This window comes from Solea senegalensis, linkage group LG6 (genome assembly GCF_019176455.1).
Source record: "Solea senegalensis isolate Sse05_10M linkage group LG6, IFAPA_SoseM_1, whole genome shotgun sequence".
In the NCBI taxonomy this organism is placed as follows: Eukaryota; Metazoa; Chordata; class Actinopteri; order Pleuronectiformes; family Soleidae; genus Solea; species Solea senegalensis.
In genome coordinates, this window is record NC_058026.1 from 2,700,540 (window position 1) to 2,721,148 (window position 20,609).

Below are 20,609 nucleotides of genomic sequence, written 5' to 3' on the forward strand. Positions count from 1 at the left end.
TAATAATATCTTATTGTTGACTTAAATGTCATAATAATGTCATATTGTTGACTTTAATGTTGTAATAATATCATATTGTTGACTTAAATGTTGTAATAATATCATATTGTTGACTTAAATGTTGTAATAATATCATATCGTTGACTTAAATGTCATAATAATATCTTATCGTTGACTTAAATGTTGTAATAATATCATTTCATGGTGTCTCTGGCAATTCCCTACGAAATAAACTTAAAAATTTCAGCTTCCTAAATTCGAGCTAGCTAGATGGATGGACTTTATTGAACCCCAAACTAGGAAATAATTGTGTTACAACTCTTATATACAACAATAAAAGATGGACAGATGGACGGAGAGAAAAAAATGTTGGTGACTAAGAGAGAAGACAGACAGACGGAGGGAAGGACAAACAATCTCAGTGGCAAGAAGGACCTTATTGATCTGTGTAGCATAACAACACGTAACAATGTGTCATTGATCAAATGTATGAACGTGGCATATGTTTGCATGTAAAGAGGAGAGTAAACAACACACTTGTGTGACATTTGAACACAACATCACTGATTCACAGCTCATCTCACGTCACCGCCAAACACACGCCACTGCCTCGCCCGCGGCGCGTTATTCTGATGCAGATGAGACGACGTGGAAGTGGATGTGTTATCGTCAGGAAAATCCCGGCCAACGCAAGCCGCCACCACTCATGATGATGTACTCCACAACAGCGTGGCTCATGAATGACCCGGCTGATCAGGCTTTACGGTGGGCTGCCGTGGAAGAGGCCGGGGGTTCTTCATGGTGAGTAATGACGCACACTCGTGTGTGTGAGTGTGTGAGTGAGTGTAGGAGCTTCTGGTTTTCCCAGAAAGGCCGTATCATATGCAGCATAATATCAGGGGAAACGGTAGTGAAATGTGAGTGGATAAACAGACTCGTGTGTGAGAGGGTTAACGACACTGGAGCTGCTGATGAGACGTCAGCGCTGACATGAGAGGATGATGCTTCAGATCAGCGGGTGATTATTTCAGGGGAGCTCGAACCTGCGAGCTGCATTCATCATCTCCTCTGGGTTTTTATGGCGAGTGTTTGTGAGCGTAAGCATGTGAGTGTTAGTTATACTATCTATCTAGCTATCTATCTAAGACATATCTATCTATCTATCTATCTATCTATCTACCTATCTATCTAAGACATATCTATCTATGTATGTATGTATCTATCTATCTATCTATCTAAGACATATCTATCTATCTATCTATATAAGACATATCTATCTATCTACCTATCTATCTAAGACATATCTATTTGCGTATCTATCTATTCATCTATCTATATAAGACATATCTATCTATGTATCTATCTAAGACATCTATCTATCTATCTAGACATATCTATCATATGCATCTATCTATCTATCTATCTATCTAAGACATATCTATCTATCTATCTATCTATCTATCTATATAAGACATATCTATCTATCTAGACATGTTTATCTATCTATATAAGACATATCTATCTATCTAACATTCATCTATCCATCTATCTATATATATATATCTATCTATCTATCTATCTATCTAACGTAATATTATTACTCCATTCATCTATCATCTATCTATATTAAGACATATCTATCTATCTGATGCCCATCTATCTAAGACATATCTATCTGCATCTATCTATCTATCTATCTAAGACATATCTATCTATCTATCTATCTATCTATCTATCTATCTATCTATCTATCTATATAAGACATATCTATCTATCTAAGACATATTTATCTATCTATCTATATAAGACATATCTATCTATCTATCTAAGACATATCTATCTATCTATCTAACGAAGACATATCTATCTATCTATCATCTATCTATATAAGATATATCTATCTATCTATCTATCTATCTATCTATCTATATAAGACATATCTATCTATCTATCTATCTATCTATCTATCTATCCATGTACTGTACAGGTCTTTCGTGAGTGAGTGACTTAGACTTAGGTGACTTAGTGTTCACAGTGAGGTGTTGAGTTAACACTCTAAGTGACATCATCAATATTCACCACCATTGGCCAACAATTGTACGAACAAACAAACAAACATAAAAACAAAAAATCATCTTTACAGGTTTTTATTCCCTCAGATCTCCGGACAGCAGAGATGAGAGCGAGTGCCTGAGAGATTAAAGCAGAAGCTGATTACTTTTCTTACAGGGAAGAAAAAATCCCCGGGTAAACAGGAGCTTTGAAGACGCCTGAAGCCATCGTAATGAAAGATGTCTGAATATTTAGAAATTTGTTCACTGGAATAGAAGAGCAGCTTGAGGAAAAGAGAGGGAGGGAGGGAGGGAGGGTGAAAGATTTTTTTTTTTCACAAGCAACTAAAATGCCAAACAGAGCAGAGGTGCAGCAACAATAAAACCTCCAGACTTGTTAACAATGCTCCCGAGAGTCTGCAGTGTTTACTCAATACAATAGCAAATGAATTTGGATGAAGCTCACATCAGTCTGACAATTTCACCTTTAAGCCTTTTCAAAGTGTGAGAAACTAAAACGCTTCTCACAGTGGGCAGTAAATCAAGTTTTTTTGGGGTTTTTTATGATTCTAGACTCAATCAATGATCCTGTAAGATGATTGGTTTGATGAGGATTGTTTGCACAAAGAGGAGACGGACGGGTCGATGCAGACTGGACAGTCTTTCATGTTGCCGTCCGTCCATCTACAACAGCAAGATCGGGTTGTTTGGGTAGCAGCTCTAGCAGAGAGCCCCAGAGTTCATCGTCCAGGGAGACCCCAGCCACCCTTCTGAGAAGACCCATTTTGGCCACTTGTACCCCCAATCTTGTTCTGGCGGTCTTGACCCATCCCTCATGACGACAGTTGAGGGTAGGAACGAAGATGGAGCTGTAGATCGGGAGCTTTGCCTCAGCTCCATTTTCGTCACAATGGTGCAGTAGAAAATTGCTCCCACTGCTCTGTTTCTCCAGCCAATCTCACGCACCATTGCTCCGTCACTCGTGAACAAGACCCTGAGACTCTTTAACTTTGGGTAGAGATCATATTTACCAACATTGGTAAATGGGCAACCCATAGCCCAAGGAACTTGGCTTGTGACCCAAGGGTTGCCTGTTTTATTACCCGCCAGGTCAAGAACTGGGCTACCCCTGAGCAAGGTACCCAATCCCCATTGCTTATTGTTAATTAGACCCTCTAAATTGACCCCTGCCACAGGGGAGCCACATCTAATATACTCCTTTTGCCGGGTTGCATCAGGAAGGGCATCCAGCATAAAAATCTCTGCCAAATCAAATACGCTTCGGCTTACTCTACTGTGTCCAAGCTTTGTCAGGCCGGTGCCAAAATTGGGTCAACTGTGGACAGAGGGAATCGTAAAAGTCGACATGTATTTTATGCTAATTAGGTTGGACTCTCATTCACGTCTAAAGCCTCCAGTTGGTTGGAACGTCTTCTAAGAGCGTTAATCTCTGCACTCCTGACGGTGTGCAGCGCGGCTGCTGACTGAAGCATCTCAACGCCAGCGCTGATGGAGTTAATAAGCAGCAGTGGACTTCAAATAACAGCCACTCAATGAAAACAGAAGCCCTCGACCCAAGTCTGCTGAGCCTTCGCTGAAAGAAAAATCTAATAACCGATGTTCACAGCTTCTCCAGTGCCTCGTTCAAGGCAAACGCATCCTTATTACAATGGATTGGCCTCAATTGATTTGTCTTGAGAGGCCTAAAGGGAAAACAATGACCCAGCTGATTTACTGGTTTACAGCAGGGGCGTGAGAGAAGTGGTCAAGTGGATGGCGACAGACATGGACACGGCCTGTGTATGTGCAGCAGCTTTCGCACTAAAATTGAGTGGGTATATACCTGGGTGAACTTGCTGCAAAATGGAGAAAGCTGTTTTATCCTGTGGTGTTTTTGTTTTTCAGTCCTGTGTGACGTAAAGATGACCTGCTGAGGCGACCCCTACAGTTAGAAGAAGAAGAAGACGACTCCTGTGTGACCTGTGACCCATGTCGGAATTCTGACCTCACGAACCCACTGGAAAAGCGGGAAAACGCTAACAAAAACAACACAATTCTGTTTCTTTAACTCAAGTCCCTCTTTCAATCGATTTCTCAATTGATCTCAATGATGAAATAAAATATACAAACTGCTGTCCCAAACTGGAAAAAAGTAAGATTAGCTGATTCAGGGCTAGCTAAATGCTAACAGCCAGAAGATAATGCAGGAATTAACATCGCTGCCCAAAATGAAGAAGAACTGAACGTGTTCACCTGGGACTTGCGTTCCCACCGATGCTGATTGGAGCCAAACCCGATAAAAACCCTACAAGCAGAATCCACAATCATTTAACCAATTAAAGTGGAATCCAATTAAACGCAGTCTGGTTGGTCAAGCACCCAGTTGTCAGGGCCAGTAGTTCTCAAAACCTGGACCTAATATGGCACATTTTCCTGTGGCAGAAAAGCTGTATTTTCATTTGGCATTTTTTTTGCAGTGTAGCAGAATGTTTTCTTCAAAGTACACTTCATTATGCCTTTCATAAAGACTCTGTACATGCAGAATGCCTGAAAATTAAATCATCTGTATGTGTAACTGGCTTCTGTTTTGATAACTGATTTAAAAACGGATTTACCAAGACAATTCATTTGCTTCTTGCACTCCAAACTTGTGCTTTTTTCCCTGATTTTCTGTCCTGGACACGTTGCCGTCTTTGCTGTAATCTCTCTGTGGTCGAGTGGAGGCAGCGAGCGGCAACGAGACATGACTGATTTGACTGAAACTCTTTCATGTCAAACAGGGACGTGTACCAAGAACAGAAGTATTACATTCATACCAGTCCCTCGTTGCCAAACTATCAATACACATCTGCACAAGGAAACTTACAGATATTTATGTTTATTCTATGACTGATTTGTCTGCAGTACATTAAGCACAAGGTAACGGAACTTGAAAGTGTATTTGAAAAATCTGTCTCTGTCATCTCGCCTTTCTTCTACGTCTTCCGTCTCATCGTCAGGCGTAAAGAATTGTCCAGCTGAGGTTTTATGGCTCATGTTCACATTTTTCTTTTTTATTTATTCCGTTAAAACGGGTCGGGAGAAGCGTGGTGACAAATACCGCTGCCTTCATGGTAACTATCGTCAAGCACTTCCCCCTGACTTCATCTACCAGGAGAGAGTAAAGGAGTTACGGGAAAAGGTCAGAGCGTGGTGATCGGCGCATAGAAACAGACGAGTGGACACACTATTGATTAACTTGTCATAAAGTGTCTTTCCACAGCTTTGAGTCACCTCGTGACCTTTACTCCTGCATGTGGATAGTAGCTCCTCCACACATTGGTTTGCTGCGTCGGTCTGTGACACCGATCGACACCAGTGACAAAATCACACTGATTTCACTGATGATTTCCATTTATTTATTTATCCATTTTATACTATAAATGGCAAAGCCCATACTGCTAACTTAGTGTCTATAATGTACATTCTATTTGACCTTTTTATAGTGTTATTGTTAATATTTTTCTATATGCAGGTTTATTGTCATTATTATTATCTTTACTGTCTTTGCTGCTGTGATAATGTCATTTTCCCCACTGCAGGACTAATAAAGGACTATCTTATCTTATCTTATTTGTCTTTCATTTGTGTTTTTTGGAAACATCAGGCTATGTAATACAGTTGCAAATTAGCCTTTTTGGCTAACACTGCATTTACATGTTACAATCAAATAAACCAGTAAATGAATTTATTTAAATGAAATAAAATGAAAGCTTTTCCAGGGACAAATGGCGGCGTGGTGGCTAGCACAGTTACCAAACAGCAAACTTCAATTCTATTCAATTCAATGTTATTTGTATAGCGCCAATTATTATCTCAATCATATTAATATTATACAGAGAAGAGAGACTCAACAGTTCACACAATAAACACTAGGCATCAGTGGAGAGAGAAAAAAACTCTCTGTTAACAGAAGAAGAAAATCTCTGACAGAACCAGACGCAAAGATGTGTGGCAATGTGCCGAGACAGGTTGGGGTGAAAGGAAAAATGGTGTAATAACCATTACAGAAACTAATAAATGGGTGGTGGTCTAATAAATGTTATAAGTTATTAAAATGTTAAAAGCACTGCATATTTTAATTGACTGATTGATTGATTGATTGATTTAATGATTTGTTAGTCCATGACTAAAAACAGCTTCAGATGGTTCCCTAACTTTACTAAAACGAAGACAGTGTTTGGTTTGGATGCAGCTACAGCTGATAAATTGGAAACGTGTGTAAAGTTTGTTTATAGAAAATAAATCTCAACTTTTTTTTTTTACCTGCCCATCACAAACTTAAATAAAGCAGTGTTGTTTTGTGCCTCCTCCTCCTCCTCCTCAGACCTCATCCACTTACCCACCTGCTCATTTGCCCTCGCTCTCTCTCTCCGTCTTCCCATCTCTCATTCCTGGGGCTCAGCGATTGTTCTTGTTATCGCTGAGGAGTGCACGGGGGGTTTTGTGTCGCTGCGTTTGATGACGAGGTGGCAGCGGTGAAAAATGAGGCAGGTGGTGGCCAATTCATCAACACTCGAGCGGCGCATTGGCGGCGCTCTGGCAGAGGGAGGCGAGGCGGCGCTTAACGCAACACTGGAGGCTTTTCAGCGCGGGGCCGGGGTTTGATGAAATGGAATGCGGCTTCTCGTCCGCCGCATCAGACAGACAGACGGCGGACAGGATGGATAAAGAGATTTAGAAGAAAGGGAGGGGACAGTCTCTGCATCTGCAGGATTTTCAAATCAAGCATCAACTTTTCTCTCCCTCCACATCATCCTCATCACCACTTTCCTCCTCTCGGCTCAGGCACTCGGCCTTTAAGGGTTTGCTCAACAAAAGGTGCCCTTCCTTTTCTCTCTTTATGCAATTTGTATCTCCGTTGTCATGGAAACAGATGACAAAACACCATTAGAAGGAGAATGAAGAGGGGGAGAGAAGCTCTTTCATGTCAAACACGGATGTGTACCAAGAACAGAAAGTATTACATTCATACCAGTCCCTCAAACTATCAATAAACATCTGCAAAATGAAACTGACAGATATTTATGTTTATCCTAAATTTGCTTTCCAATGATTGGAAGTAAAAAATTGCACTTTGTGCTTCCAAACCGCTGATTAAGATTAAGAAAGCGCCTTTCCACGATACAGTTGTGGAACGACTGGGCTCAATTCAGTGATGGAGCCTGGTGCTTTTTCTAGTACCTGCTTTGAGTCGACACTAAAATGTGACCGCCGGCCACTTGGTCAGAGAGTGTCGTCACTGAAGAGTCACGAGTGCGACGTCCAACACAAGAATCAAAGACAACAATGAAGAAGAAATCCGGCGTTAATCTGCAATATTTAGCAAGGCAAATGTGTAAAATCTCAACATTTAACAGAGGAGTCTGGTGTATTTGGCGACAGCGTTGCTGAAAGCCGGCGATGGATCGCAAGTCTGTGAACAAATCTTTTTCATCGACTATGATGACTCCGCCCACGTTGAGGAGGAGCTATGAAGTCATGGAAAATTAACCAATGCTACCAATCATGTTTGCATCTTAACTAAGATCTCCACTTATCTTATCATAACCTCACCATAAATCCAAGACTCAAAAAAAGAATTTTTTTTTCTTATTTTAACCATAAAAAGGCCAGAAAATGTGCTTTTGCCCATTTTTCTAGAACAACTTTCAATATCTGGCAATTATTTACAATTTACTGTATGTTAAAATAGAGTATTAACAATGATTCGGCAGATTCCTGCAACGGCGTGAGTGAAATTACCATAATGACCACAACACGTTGGCTTTGACATGCGATGCACACGGTGTTAAAAGCAAAAATGTCCTCACTATGATAAAATGGCAGATGTGGACACACACACACACATATCTGTACTTTACTTTGTAATTTATATTTCCAACAACTTTTACTTTTACTCCACTACATACACTCCACTTTTTTACACTACACTAAAAAAGAGAGAGTTTGTCACCGTTCATGATAGAATGTTAATTTTAATGTTGTTTTAAGTTGTTCGCCTGCACCTATTATTATGCTTTTATTGACAAGAAGCCACAATAAATATCATATTCAAAATTGTAATTGCTCACTTTGTTTAAATACTTTTACTTCTAATACTTAAGTACATTTTATATCAGAAATGTACTTCTGATAGTACAGCAAATGTCAGGTTCTTTAAGACTTTTACTCAAGTAATATTGTAAAAGGTGACTTTAACTTAGTAATTGTCTGGTAAGATACTTGCTCGCTTTCAAGTACTTTATACAAGACAGACACACACACACACACACACACACATTAGCAGACCCTTGGCTCTTGTGTGCTTTGTGACCTTTTTTCAATTTATCTTCTGCCTCATTATCTTTTCCCCAATGTCCCAATTCAATATAAAGACAGCCACACACACACACATACACACGGCCTCACAAATGAGGAAACAATAGGGGAGGAAATAGTGAAACAAGGCCCAATAAGAGTAAACAAGAGAACAATAGAAGAAATACCTCCGGGGATCCTTAAGCAGAAAAAAGGAATGGCTCTGTTGTACCTTCAGCTTGCAGCACTGGCGAAGAGAGAGTATTGATTTACAACAATCATATTTCCATGAACCAAGGTTCAGCGGAAAAGAGAAGCGTTCTTCAAAACACACGCGCAGTATTTTCAAAAGCAGCTTTGAATGAATGAATGAATGATTGAATGAAGAAATGACAAGAGCATTAACTCGGATAAGCACGAAGCTACAAACCACTTTATCAGCAGTGTCCTGTGTACCTAATAAAGAGGCCGACGAGTGTATTTTATAACTAATTTGCCATATTCCACCGTTTGTGTCGCAGAGAGAGAGAGGGAGAGAGAGAGAGAGAGAGAGAGAGGGAGAGGACGAGGGGACAGACTGAGAGAGAAAATAAATATCATTAAATCTTTGTGCCCTGGAGTCACAGTAACATGTTTTATTTCTTGTCCCTTAGAAGCAGAGTTAACGTCAGAAGTGTTTGCTGCACAGTCTGGGTGGCACAAGCACTGAAACACACAGCCAGAGGCTACAGTCCCCCAGGAGGAACACACACACACACACACACACACACACACACACACACACACACACACACACACACACACACACACACACAAACAGGGCAGGGTCAGCGTTTCTGTCCTGAAGAGGTAACAAAAGTCTGGGTTCCATGACCTCTGAGGACATTATATTGACTGAAGGTATTCTCGGAGTCTGACTCTAACCTTAACCTCGTCTTCCATATGGGGACAAAAGTCAAGTGTAAACAGATTTCGGTCCCCACAACACCAGTGATACCTGAATACACACACACACGCACACAGGTTTGCAGAGCTATTCTTCTTAGGACACTGCATTTGCTAATTTATATGGCCAAATCAAACTAAAATGATCAAATCTTAGCTCTAAACTTAAAAAAACTGTACATTACATTTACATGGATATTAGGCCTGATTCAAAGACAACACTATGTTCTGCCTGATTATGAAATAAATCAAATATAGAAACAAAACCGGTCTACACAGTAGAATAGAACAGAATACGTCTTTATCGTAAGACCTTAAAACCACTTAAAATTAGTAACAAACTTCAAATTTGGTCATCAACATTTGGTCATTTTTGCCGAAATCTAAAATGTGCTTTGACATTTAAAAACATTTCCTCGTGACAGCAGCCAGGATGTGCAGAAATCGAAGTGGACACGTCAACTTTATTCCTGACTGAACAAATCACGACAAAGTCGGACGTGACCTGTGACAAACACACACACTCCTTCACACATGATGGCCCGATGTGTCAGTAAATCAACCTTAAGAGTTTCATCAGGGTCGGTCCAACGTGAGGGCGAGGTGATGATATTTAAAAAATAAATACAAAAAGTCAGTCTGAATGTGACACCCGTGATATTCAGAGGAATAGGTCTTTGTGAGAAAGAAATCGCTGCAGCTCACTTCTCACCTACGGTGAATTGTAGCGTGAACGCTGTCGTCGTCGTCGTCGTCCTTCCGTCGCTATAACATTTTAACGACAGCGGCTGCCGGAGCCGGAGTTCACCGGTCTGACCTTGAGTCGACAGCCTCCACGTTCTCCGGGACATTTTTAAAAATGGTTTTGAGAAGGGCAGTAAACTTGGTGTAACGGCACAACGTTAATTGAGACAATCTCCATATATTGAAACTGATGGTTTTATGACAGTTTAGAACTGTGGTGACAGAAAAAAAACTCAACTCTACTGCTGCTGCTGATGATGATGATGATGTCACTGCTGTAAATTTTTTGACGTGTGTTATTATTTTCAAATATATCAAAATCATAATCTTGTGAAACACCAGGACGTTCTATACCAATGTTCTTAAGGTGATAAAACCAATTTTAGTAATATTTCTGGTGTGTGGATTAACAATTACTTAGACATTCTTAATTTACGTTAACTACAACTAAGTTTTGACCTTGTTGAGCTGAAGGAAATTTACGACCCAATGTCTAAAAAGCAGTCAAAAAGATCAGCCATGGGCTCGTCAGAAGACACTGGCAATGTAAAGCTGTGTGTCATCAGCGTAGCTGTGGATATAGATGTCGTGTCTCCTGATAACATCACCAAAGAAGCAGCAACTAAGTGTAAAAATGATGGGACCTAAACTGGATCCCTGTGGCACACCACAGCACAAATCTTAGCTCAGAGAAAATGACTGACAAGTTCTTTCAGTATTCTGATGTCAGTATCCTCTTATTTACTTACTAGATAAGTAAATTTGTACATAAGGTACGTGAATAAATAAATAAAAAATACTATAAGCAGTGAAGGATAAGAAATAATCCAACAAGTACAGTTAATTCTGATGAAACAAAAGTTTCCATGGGAAGTTTCTGCAAATTTACTAGGAACTTTCTGCTCCTTTGCAACCCGAGTCTCACCTAACAGGAACATCACAATAACGTCGCGCAGGGACTGAAATCCACAAACACCTACAGCGTACGACTACTTCACTCACATCCCTGACACGTTTCATCCTCATGTGTTCACTCCCTTCTCTTTCCCTCGCACTCTGTCTTGCAGCCATTGATTGCGCGGCGAGCCACCGCACTCATTCCCTTCCTGCCTCTGCCTCCCTGTTGCTTGCTCCCTCTGTTCCGGTCTCTTCATGTCCTCTCCTGCTGCTCCGTCTTTCATCCATCGTCTCTGTCTTTGTCTTTGCCAGAGACAGAAACTCTGGGACACAGAGAGACAGCTGCTGTCTGTCTGTCTGTCTGCAGGTGAACATCTGCATGGGTTCGGGCCACAGGCGGTGGAGCGCCGGGATTTCATTAAAAGCTATTCCTGGAAAAACATCAACGTACACTCACTGACCACTTTATTAGGTACACAAGACACAAAAAAGGTGGCAGGACAAGCAACTGGTGTCAGTGTGGTCTACTATAGTGTACCAACTGCACAATTCTACCATGAAAAAGGTATTTATTTACTCTTTTTTGAACTTTCTCTGTAAACTACAGAGAAGGTTATGTGTGAAAATCCCAGTAGGTCAGCAATCAACTTTTCTCCATTTAAACTTCTGCAAGACGTCTTTACAAGAAAGATGTACCTAATAAATTGACCAGGGACTATATGTATTGATATAATAGTGGTTATTACCTGGTTGCATGTGAGGAGTTAATGAATGAGGACACAGTATAAGCTGTTATTTTTGAGGTCATGTCAGGAATGTAAGTGAAGCGAAACTTATTTTCCTCATCAGAGATCAAACTGTAGCCAAGGCCACAATAAACACAAACATTACAACAATGTGGTAAAATATTGAATTTTATGTAACATTGAAAGTCCTGTCCAAGGATTTTTGCTGCATTTGTGTTTTATGTTTCGCTAACAACAAACAAGCACAAGTTCAAGATATCAGGAATATCAAGTGGTCAGTGTTTTCAATTTTATCTTAATTTAACAAATTCAGAGTCATTGTGATGGTTAAATTTCTTATTGTGGGGAGACTGGGAGGACGCGAGGAAGAGGGAAAGATCGGACTGACTTTTTTCGAATGGCGAGAAATTGAAAAACGGATGCTGGACATAACCCCGCGGCTGAAGATAAAGTGGTAGATAATGGGTGTTAACGGCAGTGTCGTAAAAACGTGAAGGCGAAAAACTGACCAGAAATGCAGTAAAAACACATAATCTTCATGTACTCATCGAATCAGAAATCAGGTTTTCTTGTTTATGTTAAACAGATTGATACATACATAGATTAAATAGGAGATTAAATACATTATATATAGATATATACACACATATTCTGTATATATTCTAACAATAAAATACATAGAAGAAAAGAATGAAATTAAGAAAATACTCATGACACATTTATTTGAGCTTGGGAGCCGGCACTATGAGTACTGAGTAGCCGGGGTCATTTTTGAAGCTCTCAATTTAACCAGTGGTGCCCCCCCTAGAGGACAGAAATGTTTTCACCCCCCCGAATTGAAATACTATTCAAATACTTGAACCTGATAATATTTATTTATTTATTTATTTAATTAAATAAATATAACTCACCGCGCCCCCCCATTATTTGAGAAATACTGAATTAACCCAATCAATGGGGAGCAATGGGAATTAGGTGCTCCTGGCTCAGAGGTACAGCGGCCCTTGACCTGTCGGGCTTGTAACTGGCAACCCTCTGGTTTCCACTTGGCCAAGGGCTACAGTACCTCACCGTGAAATATTAAATTCTCAATGTAATGAAAATTACACTATAATTCTCAGCAGGTGTGCAAATTTGGCTTTCAAAATGTGAAAGTCAAAATCAAACACCTGTTGCCCCCAAGTCTAACAACATTGTCTTTGACCTATGACCTTCACAACTCACACAGATTAGCTGATGTCACTGGTCACATGTCCAGTAAACCTTGAAACATGATGGGATGACAGGTGTGGAGTTTATTATCCAGCACTTCTTTCTGCTCATGTACAGAACTTTACATTAAGTGAGTCTGCAGCCTGTTGGGTGAGTGGGTGAGTGAGTGAATGAGTGAGTGAGTAAGTAAGCAAGAGGGTAGAGCGAGGTTAAGGCCTGAAGGACCCTTCTGCAGCTCTGCCGACTCAGCACTGAGCCTCTCCTTCCTGTCTCAGCCTCTTTGTGCAGAGGCTGATCAAAGACAGCGGCGTGCACTCAGAGGATTTCACCACGTCAGTGAGCTTCTGAGCAGATCAACGCGGACACACCATTATGTCTCCCAGCGGGGCACGCGGGGGGATGTGAGAGTGCACACACCCTCAGGCCTCAGTGTGAGGAACTGTGGAGCGATCGTGCCGTTAAAGAGCGCGAGCTCACACGTGGATCTGCACGAGGGTCCTGCGTGTGAAGAGGAGGATGAACGGTGAGTGGGGATTTTTCCGAGACATCGGAGTGAGCTAATGGTCTGCAGCTTTGATCAGTAATGAGGAAGGTAGGGCCAAACTCCTTCAGATGAGAATCACAGGTTCAAAGGCTTCTCTTTTTTATTTTAAATAACTCCCTCCTCATCGTTGCTCCTCTTTTTATTTTTTTTTCTCCTGTGCGTCTTTACTTAACCCGAGGAATCCTTGTCTTACTTCTGTTCAATGCACACCCACTCCAAACATGCAGAGAACCTGTCAAAGGCTTTTAAACTCTTCAACTTTCCACCTCCACTGCAGCAGAATGGAGTTGTGTAACATCAGTGAAACAGGAAGACAGTTCAAGCTCCCTTCATAAAGAAAAGGGGCTCTTACATGACGTCTGATCTCTTTGTTGATCATGGTGATAGATAAAAGTTCTCATGGCAACGTGATGCAACATAGACCAGTCATTTGGGGGCTTACCAAATACTCTATGTGTCGAATTTAGTTAGTTAGTCTTTTATGTAAGACTTCTACCTGCAGTACACGTCTGAACAACAGTCTCAGAGATGTAAATTATTATTTCTGCCATAATAATGCATGATTTAGCTTAAGAAAAGTCTTAAGTTAGCCAAACTATCACACGCAAGGTGAGCTAGCATGTGGTTGTGAACTAACCCCGTCTTTGTAAACAAAACTAACTGCCAAATCATCACCTTGGTGTTACAGAAGCATGAGGATAAAAGTAAACAGACCCCTATTTCAGTTAAGTTAAGGAAAAGAACCGCAGCTAAAGTTAACTAAACTATCATTCGTAAACTGGACCCACACAATAGTCTAGTTAAAGAACAGACTGCAGCTTAAGTTAGCCAAATTTACGTATCACCTATTAGCTATTACGCAAGCTAGCATGAGGATGGATGTGAACTGACCCCTGCTCTGTTAATAAAACACAAAACCCCAGTTATATTACCGGTAAAGCTAGCTAAATCATCACTTCAAGTGAACTGGACCTACATAATAGCCCACAGACTGCAGCTTAAGTTAGCCAAATGTATCACCTGTGAGGTGAGCTAGCATGAGGGTGGAAGTCAAACAACCCCTGATTTATAAATGAAACACAAAAGCCCATTCAACAAACAGACTGCTGCTAATATTAGCCAAACAATCACATTGGAGTAAAGCTAACATCGTAGAACCGTCTCCTGCCTTTAAACAACCAAGTTAGCTAACAATAACTGCAATGTTAGCTAACATGGAAGTGAACCGACTTCTGTTCTTTTAATCAGTTAAAAAACAGTCTGTGAAGTAAGTTAGCATGAGAAAAGACGAATAATGACATACATGTATAACATTATCAATAACATGAGAAAATGAAGTGGCTTTCGTTTACTTAATAAAAATAATATTACTAAAAAAAAAATAGATTTAGTGTTTTAGGAGGGTTTATTGGCGGAAATTGAATATACTACCCATAGATATGTTTATATAAGCTTTAAAATAAAATGTTGTGGTTGAGTTGCTATAACCTTAGAACAAGGCTTTTAAAAAGAAGTACTTTGCTTTACAGACGCTGCCATCGTCCTTCCTACAGCAGCCAAAATGCATGTGTTTCGCAAAGCTAGGCTAACAATGCGAACGAGTTAGAACAGCTCCGCCCACATAAAGATGATGCATAAATCAAAGACGAAGAAGACGGAAAATGAAAAGAATAGATCGGATAGAGTCCTCCATTTTGGGGGAAAATGACTACACGTTGAAACCACTAATTCAACCTAAGTATCTGTATTAAAGTATTAGTATTTGTACTTAATTTAAACGGCAAATATGATAACAATATTTAGATTTAATTGTTTGGGGGGTATTTTCTTCTTTTTTTGACCAACAAACCTTCAAGATTTAGGGAAATTCCTCAGTAAATCACTTGCTGCAGCTTTTCACCTTATTTTAAGACTGTGTAAATCAATCTTCTCACCATGTGCCAGGGAACCGCACTGAAGTTATTTGTGTAATTTCAGGTGTGAATGTGAACACTGCAGTGTGACAGCACGACCGCGTATGATGCGTGTGTGTGTGTGTGTGTGTGCCTCGTCACTTACCTCATTCTTTGGTTTCTGTATCCGCAGCTGGGAAGTGAGTGCGCAGGTATTCTCTCGAGCGACAGTCGGCCTGTGGAAAAAGAGAGAGGGAGGAGGAGAAAGTGAGAGACAGGGGGACGACAAAACAAAAGAAGAGAGAGTGTGAAAAGTGTTTGCTTGGCTGTGATCAGAGAGGAGCACGAACGCCGGTGAAGGTTGAGATGAACATTAAGTGCCTTGATGCTTGAGGTGTTTCTCACAAACTGCATAAATCACCTACCAGGTGTTTATACATGCAAGGTCACAGACCACGCATTACTGCGTATTTCTAAAGATATCTTTAATAAAGACACAAACTGTGGTGTTTCCTCTGTTTCCACTCCACGTCGGACGTAGCCAAACTTGTGCTAGTGTTAGCGTTATTGCTAACTGGACTTTTAACACGTACGCTTAGGGTTCGGCAATTCATCCAAACTTGTGCTTCAATTATGACTACAGTCCCCAAACAATTGCAGAAACAAAAAATGTAAACCTGGGGCTTTTATTCTGAAAATAATGCTTTTAATGCTGTGTTTATGGTGTTTAACACCTAAGCCTCAAAATGCTCGTATACTGTGAAACTAAACTGTTATTTACAGGAAAAGAAGTGAACGGGGGCAGTCGAGTTTCAGAGTATGAAAATTCCGAGTTCCGACTACAAATGGAAAGCAACATAAAGCTAAAAGCTAGCACGCTGTGTACAAACCTTTTTTTTCTTTTTAAAATAAAGCTTTATTTGAACAAGTATGGGTAACAATGTAAACAACGGATTAAACAGAGACAGAAACTCGGGAAAGAAGAGCTAATGTAGAGCAAACAGACCAAATAAACCCTGAACCCGAGAAGACGACGACAAAAGTAACATTTAGATTTTTCTCACTCTGGGAGACGAAAATAGCATTTAAGTCACCAAAGGATTGTTTTTTGTGTGGATAAAAAGCCGGCAAAAACATTTGGGGGATTCTCCTGAACTTGCTTGTAAAGCTCTAATGTTGTTTTTCTAAACTTGAAAAACAAACTAAAGCATCAGCTTTTCTGCAGCTGAAAATGTTCAGTAACAGCCATTATGCGGCCCCTATTTTCCCCTCTTAGTGTCTCGGTATAAAAGTGTCTGTTGGGATGAGAGTTATTGTGGCAGATAATAATATTATCTGCAGTGGAGAACAAGGAAACCTGCTGTAGTCTTCTGTGTGTGTGTGGCTCCTGATCTACTGTGAGTGTGCTGTGTTTTGGATAATAATGACCAGGATTGGACATGGTGGTGACGGCCAAAATACTAATGTGGACGCTTCACGGACCACTGGGTTTCGTCACAGTGGGTTTAAACTTTGGATTTTTTTCATCAAATCACTGGCAAACAGTCAAAAAAAAAACATGTCCAATAAATCTGTTGCTTCTCTGAGCTCCTGCAAACGAACCTCGTTGACTTCTAAATAAATCAGTTTGCGTGAACCGATAAACATTTAAGAACCCACACACACACACACACACACACACACACCCCCACCCAATAAGTGATGACACCTGACAGAGAGGAACACAGGAGGGAGAGTGAAGAGGACGAGGAGGCAGCTGTTGTTGCTGCAGAGCAAAGAAAACACTCCACTGAGTTTTCATCTGCTCACAGATTGTCTTCTGCCCCCCGCCCTTTTATTTCATGTCACAGTCGCTGGCAGCGTGGGCTTGCACAGGTGGACAGATGTGCGCTGCTTGACACACAGGATTGTGCAGCTACACTCCTGAGGACACTGCATTCATTTCCATTTATTTGGACAGCAAACACATAGTCCGACTACAATCGAGCTAGTCTTAGTCGGACTTAGTCGGAGAGGCAATAATTTGGCTTTCTGAATGACATCGGTGTTATCCCTAACACTAACCATAACCAGTTAATGCCTAACCTCAACCATACACCATCATTAGGACCAGGTTTTGGTCTCCGTTTATGCCAGAAAAATGTCCCAAGTACAAGATGAATGGAAGTCAATGCAGAGTCCTTAAAAGGACAGCTGCACTAACCCGTGTGTGTGAGGACACACAGTTTTATACAGCATTCTCAGTGAGGACACTCATAGAAATAAGGCATTACCTAGCACCTGAGCTGAACCTAAACCTAAACCTGATTCTAAAGGGAACACTAAAACCAGGTCCACAGACACATACACAGATTTGCTTTTTAAGGACTCTGCTTTGACTTCCATACATTTAAAAAAAAAAAAACACAGCACACACACACACACACTGATGTGTCCAGTCTTTGGTCCAGTGGCCTGAGGCAGGATTTTATACTTCTGTCCCCTAAAGCTCCTAAAAGCCTGCAGCCATGTCAGACTGTTCCACTCACTCTTTTCAAAACCGTCTTTTTGTTTCTCACATTCTAGCAGAAATAGACCTTTCCTCACTCCTCTTATTTAAAAAAAGATTATATATACTGTATATGTATATATATATGTATATATATATACACATATACATGTATATATATAAAAAAAATATATATACACATATATGTATATTTTTCTATATACATATATGTATTTTTATATATATATACATTTTTTTTATTTATATATATATATAAATATATATATATATATATATATATATATAAAAATAAAATATGTAAAACTGCAGCCATTAACGCTGCGATCCAGATCAACGTTGAGTTTGGCTGAAAATATGTATGTATATATATATACATATTTTCACTCAAACCCACACAAACACAACTGTCCCTGCGTCTGTTTTATATTTATCAACATTTAACATAAATGCTAAATGATTTTCACATGACAGCAGTGGGCGGAGACTTAAAGGGAAAGTGTGTCTGCTCTGAGCAGCAGCAGCAGCAGCAGAGAAGTATCCCATCATGAGAGGAGACGACACAACAAATAACACACAATAATAACGTTATATATATATTAAATATTCACTGACGACTTGCATTAGAGAGAGAGAGAGACTCTCACTGAAGAGCACCTGACGTCACCGGACTCGGGTTCTATTGGCGTTTTTACCGCTATACAGTTCCAGCGCGACTCGACTCGGTTCGGTATCGTTTTCCACTCGCCATCAAACTGCCGTGACGTGGTTTTATATACGCGACACAAACACACAAACTCACAAACTAGTGACTTGTAAAGCAGTTGTTTTGGGTGTAACGATTAAAAAAGATTTGTTCACAGGACCGTTCAGTACTTCCTGCATGAGCGGAGCACAGACTGAAGTGAAATACCACTGAACGGGTTGTGATTGGGCATTCAGCAGTGCTGTCGCTATAAATACACCAGTGTACCAGGTAAAAATTGTAATGTGTGTCTAGCTCTTGGTAAATCTAGTCTGAGTCTGTGAATTACGGAGAGTCTTACGGAGAGTGTATACCGGTGTTTTTCAGGCTGGGCCCTATGTTTATAAATTCGTACTTAGAGGTACTTACTTAAAAGATTTCATAATATTGGTCCAGTAGATCGCAGTCGTGACACGCTCAGATCTCGCGTAATCTTTGCGAGACCCGAGTTGTTGCGGGATGAAGAAGCTGGAAACACGAGTGAGCGGTTGGAGGATTTGGAGCCGCAACAGCAAAGAAACGCAACTGTTTGACGTGGGGACAGAAGACAGTAGCCCCTGACCTGATGTCATTTTCACGTAGCCTTAAAATCTCTGCTAAGTTCAGGTGAAGCGAGATCGTTAACGGCTCTAAGCAGAGAGACAAATCTCAAATGAACCGGCCGACCATTGGAGTCCATTTAAAAACGGGGTGATTTGTTTGTGCCTTGGGGTGTTTGTTCAAAAGCGAGTGGTGTGATGACACGGTGTGAATCAGGCGTCGGTCGGGTCTGATAGTTTTGTTTTCCGGATGACGGACGCCGCAAACAAATTATGTGACACGGTTTCTGTTCACAAGGCAGAATGATAACCAAAAAAGCCTCTGTGTCTCAGGCCTGTCCTCCAGTGTCACAGTGGAGGAGCAGAGTGCAGCCTCTGCAGCAGCAGCAGCAGCAGAATGTCACACACACATATATTAACATTTAGACAGCCTCGGGGCCCCAAACGGGAGCTCCACTTTAAATCAGCGGCACATCGGGAAAAGTTCCACAGGCGGCACCAGCTGGACTCGACCTTCACAGATGTTTTACTTCACCAGTTGTACAACATGGCTGGTTTATGACTGTGTGTGAGTGTGTGTGTGTGTGTGTGTACACTCGTCCTTTATAAACACACTGTTGTGCTGCCGTCACTGTCGACTTTGGTTTCCAGTCGGCCTGAAACACTTACTCGTTTTTGAGTGTTGAGTTTCTCTGATTTTTCAGCTTCTTAAATGTAAATATTCTCCATATTAACAAAGAAATCATGAAAACTTAAATCATCTTAGTTTGACCTTTGTGAAAGATCAGCATTTCCAGGCTTGACAAACACTGATCAACGTTTCTGCAACATTTTCCGTCATTTTATGGACAAATTATTACACTTAAAATAAACGGAATAAAAATAATTGAAAATAATTATTAGTTGCAGCCCTAGATTTCAGTATTCTATATATAAAAGAATATATATTTGAATCTTAGATTATTGTACTGTTGTCATTTAATTTTCTGTGGTATCTATTTAAATATTTATTTATTTATTAATAATTAGGTTGTTTTGGCACCAAAACACCAAAGCTAATTTCTTATATGGTAAAAATAAATAAATAAATAAAATACATGGCAATAAAACCTAGGACTTTTTCTGTCATAAACACTGACCTTGTCAGGACTCCTGGTCCTGAACCTGGTCCTAATGAGGAACTGGTTAAGTCAACTGAATTTTTTCTTTTTATGTTAATCCACAGAAAGTTTAATATTTATTTGTAACATCAGTTTAAAAATGATACACTTAAAAAAATAGATACTTGGTGTCTCAAAGGCGATATAATATATCACTCCCCCACGCCTCACCACTAGGGGGCAGTCAATCTGACTCAGGCTACATGGGGTTGCTCCGAGTTTCCGAGATGGAAATTTCGAAATTCAGGTGGAATTTCCCTGCCCTCCGACTACAAATGGAATGCTGCAC

At 40.4% G+C, this 20,609-nt stretch overlaps 1 protein-coding gene across 1 annotated transcript in view; it reads right to left on the reverse strand.

Moving 5' to 3' along the window:
• Nucleotides 1–13,374: 13,374 nt before the first annotated feature.
• LOC122771394 (endonuclease V-like) overlaps nt 13,375–20,609 on the reverse strand; it is a 28,408-nt gene continuing 21,173 nt past the window's right edge. The window contains exons 8-9 of the mRNA XM_044028946.1: nt 15,537–15,606; nt 13,375–13,432 (exon numbers count right to left, since the gene is read on the reverse strand). Coding sequence (XP_043884881.1) covers nt 15,538–15,606 — 69 coding nt within the window. The 3' untranslated portion in view covers nt 13,375–13,432; nt 15,537. The remainder of the gene's footprint in view (nt 13,433–15,536; nt 15,607–20,609) is intronic.